Source organism: Alexandromys fortis, unplaced genomic scaffold (assembly GCF_014885135.2).
Source record: "Alexandromys fortis isolate MF-2015 unplaced genomic scaffold, M_Fortis_MF-2015_v1.1 scaffold_63, whole genome shotgun sequence".
In the NCBI taxonomy this organism is placed as follows: domain Eukaryota; kingdom Metazoa; phylum Chordata; class Mammalia; order Rodentia; family Cricetidae; genus Alexandromys; species Alexandromys fortis.
This window is the reverse complement of record NW_026067953.1, coordinates 6668903-6686435: the sequence shown is the minus strand read 5'-3', so window position 1 is coordinate 6686435 and position 17533 is coordinate 6668903. Positions and strand designations below refer to the sequence as shown.

Genomic DNA, 17533 nt, shown 5'->3' with positions numbered 1-17533 from the left:
AGTTCAGGATGACAACCTTTTCATGGCCAGTGTTTGCCATGTTGCCCCTCCCCGACCCCTACCCTTTCCAGAGCCAAGTCCTCATGTTCTAGAAGCATTGCCTGGTCTGCCTTGTGGTCCCTCTGGTGCTGTCTGCAGTTGGTAGTCCTTGGCTTGCTCACCACACACAGGGCTCTGCTCTCTTGCAGGTGGAGAATTCTACACTGAGCTCCCAGAACGCAGCACTCGGTGCGCAGTACACAGTGCTGCAGAGCCAGCACACAGCCAAGGAGGCTGAACACGAGGGTCTGCAGAAGCAGCAGGAGCAACTGGCAACGGCCTATGAGGCCCTGCTGCAGGACCATGAACACCTGGGTGCCCTGTACGAGCGCCAGTCCTCGGAGTATGAGGCCCTCATCCGACAGCACAGCTGCCTGAAGACGCTGCATCGGAACCTGGAGCTGGAGCATAAGGAGCTTGGGGAGAGGTGGGCCCTGCAGGGGAAGAGTGAAGCCCATGGGGCAGGGGACTGCAGGGGTAGAGCCTGTGGGGCAGGGGAGGGCAGGGGTAGAGCCTGGGGGCAGGGGAAAGGCAGGGGTAGAGCCTAGGGGGCAGGGGAGGACAGGGGTAGAGCCTGTGGGGCAGGGGAGGGCAGGGGTAGAGCCTGGGGTCAGGGATGCAGCCTGTGGCGGAGGCAGCTATTGTGCTGAGCCCCTTAGGCTGTCCCAGAGCTTCTGGGATTTTCCTGAGGCCTCTACGCACCTCCTTCTCCCCCGCATTTCCTCTTGGCGGGCTGCTTCCCATTGTTGGTGCACCTGAGCTTTCCCAAAGGGAAGGAAATAGAACCTTTAGCAATTTTTATGTGATTTTTGTCTGTCCAGCTGGGAATTGTGGCAGGGGACTTTGGAGCAAAGGGGTGACTCTGGGTGACCCAGTGTGGACACTTGGAGATCTGCTCACTAAGAATTCTTTCTTCTTCCTCCCCGCCTTTTCTCCTCTCCTGACCCACAGCCCTGAGAAAATTCTCCTGCTGCCTCTGTGCAGGGTTGTGCACATTCACACTTTAGACTGCCTATTCCAATTCTAAGTCTAGAGGGCTTGCTTAAAAAAAACCCCGATCTGCCGGGCAGTGGTGGCACACGCCTCTAATCCCAGCACTCAGGAGGCAGGGGCAGGCCTGGTCTACAGAGTGAGTCCCAGGACAGACTCAAGCTACAGAGAAACCCTGTTTCGAAGAACCAAATACACACACACACATACATATATCCTCCCATTGTGTTAAATATTGAATGCATACAACAGAGCACAAAGGAATCCCACTCCTATCATCTTAGCACAGTGGGAGGTAGAAGCAGGAGGGAGGGAGTGGAAGAGAGACTGCTCTAGCCCCCAGGTGCCCTCCCATGGTCACCCATACTGCAATTGTCCTTTCATCTGCATTTGTCACTTTTTTATTTTTTAAGGTAAACTGTAGCTGTGTTGAAATACATAAATGTTCATTTTTCACCATTGGCAGTCCAGGTCCTGGGGTGTGTGTCATTAAGGTCACCCACTGTTGACTGAACTCCTGCTCCTGTACTATGGGTTCCCAATCCCTAGCAGTTGTATCTAAAGTCCTGTCTGGAGGTTTATCTCCAGAGCCTGGAGAATCAGTGAGCCATGCATCAGAAGGAGGTTTGTCCAAAGAAGGAACCCACAGGAGTGGGACAGAAGAGAACCAGCGCCCCCTTCCTGACTAGCAAAGTGCCCCCGCTGACAGCATTTCTGCCCAGTCCTCCCCGAGTATATTGGTTATGTCTGGTAGGAGTGGCTGATGTGTAAGAAATCTCCATTGTTATCGAGCCAGAAAAGCCTTGTGGGGGTGCTGATGGTACTTGTGGGTAGAATGTGGCGGCAGTGGATTTTCCCATCAACTATGGCCTCTTTGCCTTCATCTAGAGTCTCCCTCCCGTCTCTGTCCTTCAGGGCTGCCAAGATGTTGGCTTCAGTGTGACTTTTCCTTCCTACTGGATGGTGAAGCTTCTGCCTCTGGGCATCTTTATCCCGTGGTGCTCCCCTTGCACCCCGTACTATCTGCAGCATTTATTAGACCTATACTGTGTATGTGGTGCTGTGTCTAGTCCCGGAAGGAGCTATGCCCCTGGCACACTAATGCAGTGGGACACAGCATTGGCACTAGTGCGGGTGTGACCTCTGCTCTCAAGCATCATAAAACATTGTCTTCTTAGAGTCTTTTAAAGATTTTTTTTTTTTTTTGGTCTATTTTGTTTTTTTAAGACAGTTTTCCTGTGTATCCCTGGCTGTCCTGGAACTCACTCTGTAGACCAAGCTGGCCTTGAACTCAGCGATTCACCTGTCTCTGCCTCCTGAGTGCTGGGATTAAAGGTGTGCACCACCATGAGGTTTACTTATGTATTTTATGTGTATAGGTGTTTTGTCTGCATGTGCATTTGCACACCAGGAGAGGGCATTGTATCCCAAGGAATACAGTTACAGATGGTTGTGAGCCACCATGTAAGTGCTGGGAATTGAACTCAGGACCTCTGGAAGAACAGCCAATGCTCTCAACCACTGAGCCATCTCTCCCTTCTTCTTAGAGTCTTTTTTTTTTTTTTCAAGACAGGGTTTCTCTGTGGCTTAGTGTCTGTTCTGGAACTAGCTCTTGTAGACCAGGCTGGCCTTGGAACTCACAGAGATCTCTTCTTAGAGTCTTAATGTCCGTTCAGAGGAGGAAGGTTTTTGTAGTTGAGACTGACCCTGAAGGTCAAGGTTCTGGCTTGGTGTAGCATGTCAGCTACTTAAGTCTTTGACTAGTTGGACACATGGCTGGAGGCACAGTCTTCAGAGTGACAGAAGTCTGGATTCTTTTCATTTGATGTTTAATTGGCCTCCTGCCAGATACTTGCTGTGATGTGTCAAGGGCTCACTGGTAAGCAAGACTCCATAGGCTTTCGGGCCACAGCGGGCTTGATCTGTATGCTTTGCTGAAGTCACACAAGGAGAGCAGGAACTGGAAAGCCTTGCTGGTCAGTTTGTGGCCTTTACTTGTCAACCTTGGGTGATTCTTCCACGGTCGCTAACTTGGCTCTGGAAGCCAGACAGATCCCCACATCCTATCTCTGTGCCCTGCTGTGTGGTAGGGCCACCTCTGTGCTTTGGCTAATGGCCTTGAAAACATTTGTCTTTGAGTCTCCTAACCAGATCCCTTACCTGGGGCTCCAATGAGATGGCCCGGGCTCAGCTGATGTGGGGGGTAGAAGTTAGAGAGGAGACTGGAGACCCCAACAGAAGGACACCAACAGAATGTTACATACTCTGAAGAGAGGGGTGTGTGTGTTGGGGGACGTCCAGGTTTTCTGAGCCAGGTGGTTGAACAATGTGCCTCAGACCACTCCTTTCATGGACTTGGAGATCCTGGGTTATCAGCAGGGAGGGACAAAAGTCAAGGCTTGTTGATCCTCCTTGTGCTATGCTGCCCCCCAGCGACAGCTGTGAAACCTACAAGGATTGAGAAAGTTCAATCCGAGAGGGGGACCCCCCCCCCCCATGCCAGTGGGAACAGAGATGTGGGCTCCCATAGGGTGAAGAGGGTGTGAGCAGGGATTAGCTGTTTCATGCAGTGGGATTTAGCTGTTTATTTTGTGGTTTCCTTTAGATCTACTGGTTGTTAGTGAACTGCTTTGTAACATGAGTCTCTAGAAGGGTGTAGAGTGCGGGCCTTATGCTCTCGGGTGACCTATAGAAGGGACAGACTGTGACAGGGAAGTCAAGGGACCAGAGAATGGAAGAGGACTCTGGGCCCCTGGGAGACTGACAGACCCCACGCTGGCAGCGTTCTTCTTGCTCCCCTGCCGTCTGGCCTCTCACTCCACAGAGAAGGTCTCAGAGGAGTCCCCATTTTTCTGTGAGGGTCTGTTCCCATCTCCTGGGGTGTAAGTTGCTTGTGGAAGGTAAAACCTGGCCGCGTTTCCAATGACTATTCCTCCACCAGGCACGGTGACTTACAGAAGCAGAAAGCTGAGCTGGAGGAGCTGGAAAAAGTACTGAGCACCGAGCGGGAAGCTCTGCAGCGGGAACAGAGGACCAACGCCGTCGCCACGAACGAGAACCAAAGGCTGCGAGTAGAGCTGGACAGGTGAGCACCCAGGCTTGCCCACCCGGGCCTGGGGGAATGGCAGCTACCCAAAAGTCTGTTCAGACCAGTCCTCACTAAAACCTGCTAGTGGAAGGCTTGTGAACTCCTTGTCACGGACTGTGTGATGCTGGCCAGGCGAGGAGCTGAGGGCTGTGCTAGTGGGGGTGGCATGGATGCTGGTGCCCAGCCAGTACAGGGAAGGGAGGGTCATGTATGGATAGCATAGCCGTCTTCAGATGTCAGCCCAGCCCACAGGAGCCATGGTGGTCCTCCTTATTCAGCAGATTCACCCAGTCACTAATACGCATCTGGAACCAGCATCTCTCCCCTGTTCGTGGATCTTTTGTGGGTATATACAGCGTTCACAAAATATCCCAGTTGTCAGGTTCACCAGCTCCCTTCTAACATCTTTCCCACTGTGGACCAGAGTCCTCCCAGGACCGAATTGCCACGTGAGTCCTCATCTTGCTGTATTAAACAGACCCAGGCACAGTGCTCAAATGCAGTCGGTGTCCTGAGTGTAGAGTGGCAGCCGTGTGCCTAGCAGAGAAAACACCTGTGTTAGATAAGCCCCGCCTGCCTAGAGTCACAGGCTTGTACCTGTGTTTTTAGGGCTGACGTTTGGCACTGGACAATCAGTTGGTGTGCTCTCTTCCTGGGAGGGCCACCTCCCCAGCTCCCAGCTCTACTCAGTTGCCTGGAGTTCTTTGGGTAGGGCTGAGGTCTCCTGAGGTCCTCATGCTGGGTGGCATGTTCTTTGGTGTCCTCCTGGTTCAGCTCATGTTTGGGCAGTCGTGTTGGTGAGACTGCCTGGGTGTAGTTTCTGATGTTACTCTAGGGGATAGTCTCACACAGTAAAGTCCCCGATCCTCTGCTCTAAGAATCTTTTTTTTTTTATTATTTTTTTAAATTTATTTTAAAAAATATTTTAAATTTATTCACGTATTTGTGTGATCTGCCTTCAGGTAAACAAGAAGAGGCAGTCAGATCCTATTATAGATGGTTGTGGTTGCTGAGAATTGAACTCAGAACCTCTGGAAGAGCGGTCAAGTGCTCTTAACCACTGGGCCACCTCTAGCCCCTCTGAGAATCTTTTCCCCCTCTTCTGCAGTGTTCCCTGAGCCTTAGATGTAGGAATGTCTGTAGATGTAAGTTGGGACTGGGCTCCACGTCTCTGCATATTGATTGGTTGTAGTTGTCCGTCGTAGCTTCTGTTGCAAAGAGAAGTTTCCTTGATGAGGGGTGAAACTACACTTACCTGTGGGTCTAAGGTCAACTGTTTTTAGGTTGCTATTAGGGATTATGCTGGTTTAGTAAGTTACTGGTTGTAGATTATCCTCCAGTAGCCATGATTTCTCTAGCTCTGATTACTTAGCTAGGTTTCCAGTACCAGGCATGATCTCCCTCTTGTTGAGTGGCTCTTAAGTCCACTTAGAGAGCTGAGCTGTTGGTTACTGTCAAGTAGGTACCAGTATTGCACCTGTAGCGTTACCATCTCATGCTGGTGGTTAACGTGGTTCTTAGGTGTCCTGGCTGAGTGGGACTGTTGGTTTCCTTTCTCCTTTGGAAGAGTGAGTGCTGTGTTTTAGAGTAAAAATATTCCCCAATGTTTTCCCCCGTAGCTCTTTTTTCCACTTAACACCAGAATGCCTAAACTGTAATGTAGAAGGCTACTGACCTTGATGTCCCGTTTAGGCCAGTATCTTAGCCTGCATGCGTGTTGTCCTCTCCCCCCCCCCCCCACAGGCTGGCGTGGCATCAGAGGTGCCCTCCTAGAGCCCCAGAGAACACGGCTGAAAAGCAGTGGTTTTGTTCAGAATTCTTATGCTACACACAGGAGTTAACAGCTCGCACAGCCTGCCACTGTCAGAACGGATAGAGAAACCATAGCTGCTGCAGGCCTCTCTGTCTTTGGAATGCTTCTCAGCCCCTTTGCCTGTGGCTCTCCTCCCCGTAGGGTCAGTTTCCTGCACCACCAGCTGAAAGGGGAATACGAAGAGCTGCATGCCCACACCAAGGAGCTGAAAACATCCCTGAACAACTCCCAGCTGGAGCTGAACCGCTGGCAGGCGCGCTTTGACGAGCTTAAGGAGCAGCACCAGAGCATGGACATCTCACTGACCAAGCTGGACAACCACTGTGAGGTGAGGCGTGGCTTTGGGCAGGTCTGTGAGGGGCTGGAAGTGTCTTTGGAGCCAAGGTGAGACCCGACCGCCACCAGGAGTAGGGACATCTCAGAAGCCACTTTGTCTGACATTTGCTCCCTGAGGTTGGCAGTGGCTCCTGTCAGCCCTTCAGGACATGGCAGTACCATCTTCTTTGCCTCTTCATTTCGGTAGACAGCTATTCAAGCAAAATGGCCTGGAGTTGAGTGTGGCTGCCTAGCTTCGTTCCCCTGGGTGATTCAGCTGCTGCTGGCATAGAGCTGGGTCAGAAATGGCCATTGTGGGAAGCAAAGACCTTCTTCAAATAGAATATCAGATAGACCCCACTGTATAGAGAGAGACTGAGGAAAGCAAGTGATTTCCCTCCTGATTTCTGAGGCACATCTGGGAGACAAGTCCCAGGCGCTAGAATCCAATCACCCAGCCAGATCTGAGCTGCCCATGGAGGATGAGAGAGCGAGACCCTGGCCCAGTGCCCTCTTGGGGAGGCCTTACTGCTCAGGGAACCCATATCCACTGGAGACTGCCATTGCAGGAGGATTCTTTTGTGTGTCTGTGTGTGAGCGTGTGCGTGCATGCACATGCTTGCTGGTTTGCATGGCTAGTGCTTTTATGAACTGAGCCATTTCTTTGGACCTCAAAGAAGTGTTCTAGCAAAGAAAATGATCTAACCTCTATTGTCCTTCCAGTTCTGTTCATTACATACATATTAGTTGTAAAAAAATAATTGAAAAGAAAAAGGTAGACTTTGATCCTTTGATTAGTGAAGTTGGTCTTACGGGGTTTCCCTCCTGTGGCATGCTGGGAATTTCACTGTGGCTTACCCATTAGCTCATTTCATCCTCAGTGAGGTACATACGGACAGGAGCCTGCTCTCTGCTTCCCACGCTTCTGCTTCCCATACTTCTGGGCCTTCCCGTTACACCACAGTGCTGTTCTAAAACAAAAGTCTGTGAACTTCAGTGCACAGGCCAGAGTCTCCCTATCACCTGCAGTTACACAGCCCTCAGATTAAGAATGGCTCTTGACATTTTTAATGGTTGAAGGAAAAAATCAAACTAACAATGATATTTTGTGGCTAGGGAAAATTATATGAGATTTTTGTCAGTATGTGTGAGTGTGTAGTTTTTTGGGGGCACAGCCACTCTTAGGTTGCTTTTGTGTTGCTAGGGCACCAGACACTAGATGTCTTGGAAGGCCTTTAGTCTAGCTTGGCAGAAAAGGCTGTCTTTGACAGCAGAGCTTCCAGTTGAAATACATGGAAACTACACATGTGATTTAACACTGCGTAGTAGCCGCCTTCAAAACAGTTCTTTTCAAGATTAATACATTTTTCTTTTTTTAGTGCTGGGATGTCAGGCAGCCCTCTACCACTGAACCACATCCCTGGCCCCAGAAAATTAATTGCAGTAACATTTTATTGAACCAGTAGATCAAAAATATCATTTCATAATGTAATCTTTTTTTTTTTTGTTTGTTTTTCGAGACAGGGTTTCTCTGTGGTTTTGGAGCCTGTCCTGGAACTAGCTCTTGTAGACCAGGCTGGTCTTGAACTCACAGAGATCCCCCTGCCTCTGCCTCCCAAGTGCTGTGATTAAAGGCGTGCGCCACCACCGCTCGGCTTCATAATGTAATCTTGTATTCCCCCTTTTCACATTGAGTTTTCAGCACCCACTTGTGTGTCTGGCTTCACACCTCCATTAGAGAGGCTCACCTGTGCTCCCAACAGCCGCGAGCTGCAGCTGGCTGCTGGGCCAGGTGTGCACATAGGAAATGCAGGCTCCAGACTCGTTGATCCTTCCCAGGTGCAGACAGCACCAAGATGGACGCCCTGTGCAAGTGTTCCTTTCCCTCGAGAGGCTGGGTTCCCAGCGTAGCATCACAGCCTTGGTCTGTGTTTCAGCTGCTCTCCCGTCTCAAGGGGAACCTAGAGGAGGAGAACCATCACCTGCTGAGCCAGATCCAGCTGCTGAGCCAGCAGAACCAGATGCTGCTGGAGCAGAACATGGAGAACAAGGAGCAGTACCACGAGGAGCAGAAACAGTACATGTGAGTGCCGCGGTGGGCGTGTCCATGAGGGCCCCTCCCCCCCCACTGTCCTCCACCCTACAGTCTTCGCTCAGTCCCCTGACATCCTGTCTTCTCCTCCCCAATATACCTGTTGCTTTCGAGACAGAGAGCAGCCCCTAGCCATTAGGGTTGGAGATGGAACTGTACCATTTTATGGAATGCTCTCGGTTTCTGAAAGAGGTAGAGGTTAACTTGAGCATGTTGAGGTTTTCTGCTCCCATGTGCCCTCTCTCTGTGAAAACACATGCGTGGGGAGGGGTACATATGTGCGTGCGTGTGCGTGTGCGTGTGCGTGTGCGTGTGTGTGTGTGTGTGTGTAGGCCAGAGTTCCACCTGGAGTGACATTTGGGATAAGGCCTCTCATTGGCCTGTACCTTCCTGATTAGGCCAGGCTGGCTGGCCAGTGAACCCCCTGGGTCCTCCTGTCTTTTCTCTTCCCTATTGGGATTACAAGGGCACTCCACTCAGTCCGGCTTTTTATAAGGATTCTGAGGATCGAACTCGGGTCCTCACATGCATCCATAGCAGTTACTCCACCAACTGAGCTATATCCTCTGCCTTCATTTTCTTTTTCTGTAGCATTATCTGCCACTGGGGGTGGGGGTGTCTCTCTCTACTTCTAGACTTGAGTTCATTTGTAGAAACAGGCAGCTAGCACCAGATGTAGCTCAGGGATCGAGTTCAGATTAAAAACTGGGAATCAGTTTCTATCTTATCTGACTGTAGCAAGTAAGTTTGTCTGTCCCGTGCCTTGCTTAACCCCTCCCTTCCCCCAGCCTCCTCCGTGGGAGCCTGGAATCCTGGGGCAACAGGTACGAACAGAGTTGTGTCCCCTCCCATGGGGATTAGAGAGGCACAGAAGGGCACGTGGTGCTGAGATGAGAGACGCCAGGTTGGATAGGGAGGGGCGGGTGTGGCAGGTGATCAGGAATGTAGGTGAGAGGGGTGCCCAGCTAGACATTGCTCTACTGGGACATCTGAAGGGATGCGTGGTGAATGTGAGGAAGAACGGTGATGCTAGAAACCCACAGTTGGATAATCCGAGTGTCCCATGCTTGTGTATATCCTGCCTGTCCTTCCCAATGACCAGCATCTTGGGCAAGCCCTGTGCTGCTGGGCTCAATGTGCTTGAGACAAGAAGAGTGGGCCATGGTGGTGCGTGGCTTCAATCCCAGCACTCAGGAGGTAAAGGCAGGTGGTTTTTTTCTGGTAAGTTTGAGACCAGCCTGGTCTACATACCACATTCCAAGAGAGCCGAGGCTACGTGGAGAGACCCTGTCTCAAAACAAATGCAGGAAGTGGTGTGTTTATGGAGAGGTGTGGTCACTGAACCCCTGGTGTTTTCCCAGTTCTCTCTGATGTAACTCTGCTGCCTCCTCTTTGCCTGATGCATCTGCTTGCCACCTCCTTCGGGATGGTTCATGTGCCAGCCCACACTGTAATTTGGGATCTAAGTGGCAGTTGCTTGAAGTTTACCCTCTGTAATCCATGTGGTAGAGTCACTAGCCGAGGTTGGGCAGATGCTAACGAAACAGCGTAGAAGACAGGTCCTAGGGAGATTATTGGTAATGTTTTCTGTATTAGAGAGTGTCTGTGTCAGGCCAGTGGATCGGCACACCGTCTCAGCTTGTTCCAAGCAGCGTGCACCTCATTACCTTTTCCCAGAGTGCAGCCTTCATGGGGCTCTTGGGAAAGTGTTCCGCATAGATGTTATCTTCCCTGCTTCAGCAATGAAGTAACCTGAGCAGTTACTGCCTAGGGCCTCACTTTCCCATGAGGAAGCTGGGGGCTTGGAGCCAGCTGACCACACAGAAGGCCCGCAGAGTTCGGCAAGCATGGCAGACAGGAAGCAGAGGCACTGGGACTGCCAGTCGCTACTGTGATGTTGAAACCGGCGTAAGCCAGTTTTTGCCATTTAGAAGCAGAGATTTGCTTCGGCCTCTGAGCCTCTGGCTTTTCAAGGGGTCACCATACCCAGATGCTTTCTTCCCGCATGGCTGCTTGCCGGGGCTGGCTGCCCAGAGCGTGCTTAGGCTTGCCACGGGCCCCAGTCTGTGGCCTTCAGCCTGTTGCCTTCTTGCTTGTCCTCTGAAAGCAGTGAGCCTCACAAGCTGTTATCAGGCCCCAAGGTGCCTTTGCTACACTGGCATTCAGTCTCAGTGTTCAAGTGCTAACATGCCTGGTGACATTGCTGCCTTAGAGTGTCTGCCTCAGGCCAGTGGTACCGAGTCCTGCACAGTTTGGCCTGGCTGGGAAATTGTGGGAGTTCTGAGCGTGAGTTCCCAGGTGGTCAGAGATTTGCTTTCTTAAGCCCACTTAGCTGATCACAGGTGTTCCAAGAGGTGAATAGCTGGGTTTTTGTTTTGATTTTTTTTGAGATAGGAACTCACTTTGTAGCTTTGGCTAGACTGGAGCTCACTGTGTAGACCTGGCTGGCCTCGAACTCAAAGAGATCCACCCACCTTTGCCTCCCAAGTCCTGGGATTAAAGGGGTAGGCCAACAAGGCCGGCTGGATGCATAGCTGGTACTGCTGACCATAAATTCCCAGTTTGGTGAGCAGTGTAGGATTGAACCCCCTCAGGTCCGAACCCAGACTCTGATTTCTGATCTAGATTGGGATGTTGAGTACTTTAACTTGTTTATTTAAACTGGATTGATCAGTTTCCCGTCCCTCTGTTCACAGAGACAAATTAAATGCTTTACGGAGACACAAGGAGAAACTGGAAGAAAAAATTATGGATCAGTACAAGTTTTATGACCCTGCTCCAAAGAAGTGAGTAGATCTTCGGTCGGTGCACAGTACCTTAATGTAAATATCTGATATGTGGTCCAAAGGGATCACGACCACAGGTGGAGAACCACTGACCTATGGCAAAGAAGTAAGAGCTCTCAGCCCTGCCCTGTATATCCCAGCTGGTCCTGTGAGGGGGTGGCAAATGCCAGCCAGCCCTGATGAAGATACCGGGGTGAACCTTGATCCGAGTCAGAAAGTTGTGAGTCAGTCATTAAAGTTGAATGACGTGGTTGGCTTGTCAGAGTTTAACATGATGTCAGCAGTACAGCCAGGGTCCCGGGAAGGAAAGGGATCGTGAGCACAACCCCTGCCTGGGCCTCACAGTTATCACATGTGGTATATACAATGGCCTTATTCCCTGTATAGACACACTGTCTACAAGGGATGACTTTATAAGCATGGACAGTGAATCTACCCCCATGAGCAGTGCCCCGGGTTATGGGGCTAGCTCAGTGCCTGTAGATTACCCATCATCTCCCCCTGTAGTATTCTCCCTGGTCGCTGGCCTGAAGCCTTGAGAGCAGTCCCTTTAGACTGCCTGGGCTAGGCTGTGGAGTTGAAATCACCACCAGTCCTTCACGGGAGCTTCATTGAGACGCCCAGTCTCCATCTTGTATGTGGTGGGGGGAAACTGAGGCTGCAGCGAGGAGTAGGAGTGACAGGTGAACAAGAGCCGGAGGTGTGTAGCGGGGCGCTCCTCCAGGTACCCGAGAATGCCCTCGGTTCCCTTTAACCCAGACATCTCTGCCCCTGGTGTGCCTCCTGAATGCCAGTCAGCCGTCACTGGTTGACTTCAGCAGCTACGCCTGAAGATGACTTTCACGGGAAAAAAAAAACAAAACAAAAAGCAGCTAGACAGCACAGCCCTGTTCTTGCACAGGAGAGATGAGTAACAGTGCAGCTAAGTGTCGTCTTCTAGGAGACCAGCATGGTCTGATGCCGCATACCCTCTGCTAACTGCAGAGCCGGCACCCAACAGCGAGGCTTCTCAGTTCCAGGCCTCAGCGGTGTAAATAAGATCTTGGCGATGTTCATGAACACCGTCCTCTTTTCTTGAGGTTATTGGGATCCAACTCGGGACCTTGTGGATACGAGGCAAGAACCCTGCCACAGAGCCACGCCTCCATCCCAGTGCCATTGCTTGCCTCTTGTGAGCATGGGTTGTAACTCCTAAAATTCTTCTCACTAGGAAGAACCACTGGATCGGAGCTAAAGCCCTAGTCAAACTTATCAAACCAAAGAAAGATGGCTCCAGAGAACGATTAAAATCCACCACAGATAACTCCTCCTGGCAGCTGGAGCCCTCAGACCCCGCCTCACCATCTGCCTCCCAGACTGTCAGATCACAGACAGAGAGCCTTGACAACCCCACATCCGGTTCAAACTGTACAGAAGAACGTGACACCCACAACGGGCCTGTGGGGAAAGGTAGGTGCTTCTGCCAGATGTTATAGAGCAATGATAGAAGCTCTGACAGCTCCACCCACTGATCGGGTGTGCCGTGTCTCCGTGAACGTGGCAGTATGCGTGTCTCCTACCTGGGCATGTCACCAAGCCCGTCTCTGCTATGGCTGGGTTGTTACTTTAGAATGGAAAGCACCATTTATTACATGGGCTACACATCTGGAGTTCCCGCAGGTGTGTCAAAGGTTATGGTTAGCTCGTTTCTGTGCACACGTATTTACCACACCTTCCACATGCCAAGTTTTAGAAAGTCCTGAGTGGTTGTCTTTTATCATTTGAAAAGCACCTGGGTTTATTCTCCACACAGATACGACCTGAGCACTGCAGTCTTGGGACACTGGGTGTGTCTTCCCTGAAGGCTAGTGTTTGGGATTGGCCAGGAGCTCTGAAGTAAGACAGGAACACTAGTCGTCCGTGTTGTAGTTCATTAAGCGTCTCAGACCGGACGAGCTGCACGTGGGTGTGCTGGTGCATGCCTTTGGTCTTGGCAGCGCTTCACCACTGAGGTGTTTTACCATGCTCCTGTGCAGTAAAAACCTCATCTAAGAGTTAGATTGTTGGGGCTGGAGAGATGGCTCAGCAGAGACAAGCGCTGGCTTCGCTTGCAGAGGACATGACTTTGATTCTCAGCACCCACATGGCAGCTCACAACTGTCTGTAATTCCAGCTCCAGGAATCTGATGCCCCTCTCTGGTTTCCACAGACACTGCACACACACAATGCACACACAAGTAAGATCTCGTACACATAAAATTAAAAAAAAAATTATTTAATTTTTTTCCCTGTGCAGCCCAGGCTGTCCTGAGACTCATTCTGTAGACCAGGCTGGCCTGGAACTCAGGGATCCACCTGCATCTCCCTCCCAAGTAGGATTAAAGATGTGCACCACCATGCCCAGCTCTTTTTTATTTTTTTAACAATACAGATAGTTGTGCACACAACATACAATAAGAAGAGGTTGGCAAGGCCGGTATGATACATTGTTATCACGATCACCACTAGGTCTGTAGTGACTGAACAGTTTTGAAGCTAGGTCCAAATTTCCGATGTTATATCGAAAATGACTAACATCGAATCTGAAATACAAGTTACCTTAAACATGTCAAGAAGTTCAAATTTACTTTTCACTAATGGGGTGTGGGAGGGGGGAGTACTGGGTTATTTATGCCAGACCTTCATTCTAAGTAACTTAAAGTTTTATTAAAGACACTGGAACTTTCTGAATGTATGTCAGGGAAGCCTGGGCTGTCGGGCTGACAGAACACATGAGGAGGAGTCACAGGTGCCCTCTCTTGTGGGTTGAGGCATGTTCACCACTGCAAGTGCTCATGTCACTTCAGCTGGGAGGCGTGCGCATGCTCCCGTCAGCTGCGTCTGTCCTTTATGAGGACGGGAGTAGGTGAAAGGTGAGTCACAGCGAACAGGGTCCCATGCTGCAGCTCAGTCTAAACTCACATAACCCAGACAGGCCGTGAACTCATGGCATTCCTCCTGCCTCAGCCTCCTGAGTCCTGGGATGTCAGGTGAGAGCCCCCACGTCTCAGCTCTTAACGAGCTCTAGACATTAACATTTCTGATAGCCAGCGAGGGTCTTCCAGTTTCCATATCGGCAGTTTTTGAACATTTTCCATTTCTGCCTATATTGTTGTTTAAGTTGAATAAATGAGTTAGTTGTGCTCAGTTTAACTAAGTTAAGAAAGCTTTCAGAAGCCCTAGCATGGTAGCACATTCCCTTAGTCCTCACACTTGGGAGGCAGAGGCAGGTGCTCCTCTGAGTTCGAACCGCTGAGTTTGAAGCTAGCCTGTTCTGGAAAGCGAGTTCCTGGACATCCAGGGCTACACAGAGAAACCCTGTCTCAGAAAAAAGAAAAAAGAAAAACCCAAAAATCCAGAAGGCAAGCAAGCAAGCAAGCAGACTTTCAGAGAAAGTGCCTGCCTGGTCCAAACTGCCACTGGGAGCTGAGCTGAGTACCCTTTGAGCCATTTTGCAAGGTCTCTATCTCCTCTGATTCCTAACCCACAAGGTGGGCATTATTACTGTCCATTTTTTATGATATTTATTTATTTTCTAGAAGATGGTCTCACAAAGGTAGCACTGAGGAGGCAAAGCCGATATAGTAATAGAGATCCAAGCCCGGTGTCTCAGCCTCAGACTCCTGAGTGGGCACTGTCTGGAGTCCACAGCTGTGGACTTCTGTTTGGTGCCTCCCTCAGCTGTGGTCACTAACCTGGAACCCTTAGTCTGTACTGTGGGATTTGACCACTGGGTGGTGCTGTGCCAAAAGAAATAGTAGAAAGTCTGATCTCCACTTTAATCCTAAACCAGACATCTGTTGGAACAGTGAATACCCTGGCAGGTATGGTCAGGAGCTCCACTTCAAGGAGAGGAGGACGTGGGGGATCTGAAAGGAAATCATTCCCCCTGGTCTCGGGTGGAGGGGGATGAAAAAAATATTTGAGTGCTTCTAAACTCATGTTGCCAAAGGGGGAGGTTCTAGAATTACAGCCTTTTGTGAGTGCTTCAGGCAGACTGTACCCTGACAGTGGGCCAGCATGTCATTAGGTGTGTCCAATGAGTTGCCAGGGAACCTGTCATTAAAATGAATGAGTCAGAGAGCTGGCTTCCATGTTAATAAGCATTCGTATTTAATAATTTAACACACTGAAATTGAAAAGTCATCTGAACCGGCGGCTCCTGGGGCAGCGTATCGTTCTCCTGATGCACCTCAGGAATAATGGTTGGCACCGGTGTGCCGCTAAATTAAATTGAGTCAGAGCATAAACGGTTCTGGCCCCAGGTATTGGGTACTGGCTGGACAGGACTCCACTTTCCTAAGTACTTTTTGCTAGCCTAGATTCATTGTGTTTATTGTTCATTTCATTTGTTTGTTTTTTTGTTTTTCCTCTTCTGGGTTATCACAATGATAACAATTTAGCATCCCAGCGCAAAAAGAGTCCCTTTTTGAGAAGCAAAAGCAAGGATAAAGACAAGTCTCCGTCGGCCCACCCAGCTCTCTCTAAACGCCTGCGGTTCTGGTCTTCCTCTGACATCCCGTCCTCTCCCAGCGAGTCTGTCTCTTTCTCAGACATTGGGGACTTCTGACCCCCTCCTTTACCATGTGTCTGCATCATGTATCCCTCCTTCGTTTCTAAAATTCAAACTGCCAACCAAAGGAAGTTAGTCCCTAGTGGAACCCCTGTTCCTCACCCCAGTTACAAAGTAGCCATCGTGGATTCTGATTGCAAAATAGAAGATGAGTTCTCGTGCTCCCTGGACCATTCTTCAGCACAGCACAGTTTTAGGGGACCCCCGGGATGTACGTGCATTTACTTGCCCTTGGGCCAGGAGACCCGTGCTAAGTAAGTGAAGAGGCCTCGTGTTCCTCCCCCTCCCGCGTCTGCAAGCTTCTGTTGTGCGTGTGCAAAGCAGGCGTGGTTAGTTGTTGCTGCGCTTCCTGAAGTCCCGCCAGCCCGTGAGCTGCCTTTCTAAAGATTTACTCTTAAGCAGCTCAACTTTGCTCCCCTCTCTTGGTCAGAACACAGTCTGTGTTTTGAAGGATGGCCCCGCTCTTCTCTAGCGTTTTGAATCATTGAACTGATTCCGCTCAGCCAGAGTGGAGTTTTATGGCTGTGTTGTGATTCTTTGACATCGCGGATGGTGACATTAAAGCCATAGTGGACAGAACATATATCAGGACTTAAGTTACAGCCAGAGAGGTCAGCAGCACCGTCATTGTCTGCCTCACACCACAGCTCTGTGATTTGGGCCGTGGCCCTGTCTCCTGTATGGTTATTACATGTTCTCCCTTAAAGTGACTCAGTGCTTGCACTTCAGCTTACCTTGAAAAGGAAAGGGTATTGTCAGTGCTGTGCTGCAGATGGAAAAAAAGTGTCACCGTAGAAACCAGGTGACCATATAAACCTGCAGCTATGACAGCGTTAAGGTTGGCTACCATTGCCGCTGACTTCAGCTTGTGACCCTGTCTTTAAGAACACCCAGCCATCATAGCGCCTCACCCCAGAGTCTGTCTTCCTCGCATGCTGCTGGAATTGTGCTTGTCTGTCTGGTGCTCGTGCTGTCTGCCCATCTCCACCTCCCCTCTGGAACTTCATTTTCATAACCCACAGGAAGGCCTCGTCACTATCCGTTCTACCAGACTCGAGTCTTGCTTCTCATCAGGGTTAGCATCCAAAATCTAATCTCCTCCTCGGTTCAGATCCTAAGATCTGAGCCTTGAGACCACACGGAGAACTCTGGAGTGGAAGGGCCAAGGAGCCAGTTTATGCGAGAGCAACCTCCACCTCAGCCTAGCCAGCTGCTGGGAATGCTCCTGTGTTTTCTTTTGTTTATTTGGGGTTATTTTCTTTTGAGATGCTGGGCTCGAACCCTGGGTCTTCCATATGATGCCATCTCATTGTGCCCTCAGCCCTCCCTGTTCATTTATATTTTCTATCTGCAGATCCCACACTCACTTCTTTTGGTTAGGTGTTTTGGGGTGGGGGGGGGGGTGTTGGTTTGTTTGTTTTTGGAGGTAGTGCTTTTCAGCAATATTGCTTAATTTCAGCAGGTATATCCCCGGGGCCTGGGGCAGAAGACAATGAGAAACGAGGTTGTAGCAGAAAATTTAGCACTGCATAAAATCCTAAGATACAAGGTGAAAACCACCTTGCAGAGATTAAAGCTTTTTGGGTTTTTGTTTTATTTTTGTTTTGTTTCTGAGAACAAACTGTGGTGAGCTTGTCAGTGAACTTCCTATTGACACCCCAAAGAACCCAGTTGGCAGGGCCCTTAGCACCTCAGTGGCAGGGTTGGAGACAGCTACAGGTACTTGTTCGGGCTGTTGAGACAGGATTTGTAGAGGATCACAGAAAGCGTCCCCCATAGTTGACTTTTGGATCATCCCCAACATTTTATTTCTCCGCTT

At 50.1% G+C, this 17533-nt stretch overlaps 1 protein-coding gene across 3 annotated transcripts in view; it reads left to right on the top strand.

Moving 5' to 3' along the window:
- Ccdc88c (coiled-coil domain containing 88C) overlaps nt 1-17533 on the top strand; it is a 124160-nt gene that overhangs the window by 88632 nt on the left and 17995 nt on the right. For all 3 annotated transcript variants that reach the window (XM_050151438.1, XM_050151439.1, XM_050151440.1), the window contains 6 exons: nt 189-466; nt 3971-4114; nt 6072-6258; nt 8183-8328; nt 11034-11123; nt 12334-12572. In XM_050151438.1, the coding sequence (XP_050007395.1) occupies nt 189-466; nt 3971-4114; nt 6072-6258; nt 8183-8328; nt 11034-11123; nt 12334-12572 (1084 nt within the window). The remainder of the gene's footprint in view (nt 1-188; nt 467-3970; nt 4115-6071; nt 6259-8182; nt 8329-11033; nt 11124-12333; nt 12573-17533) is intronic.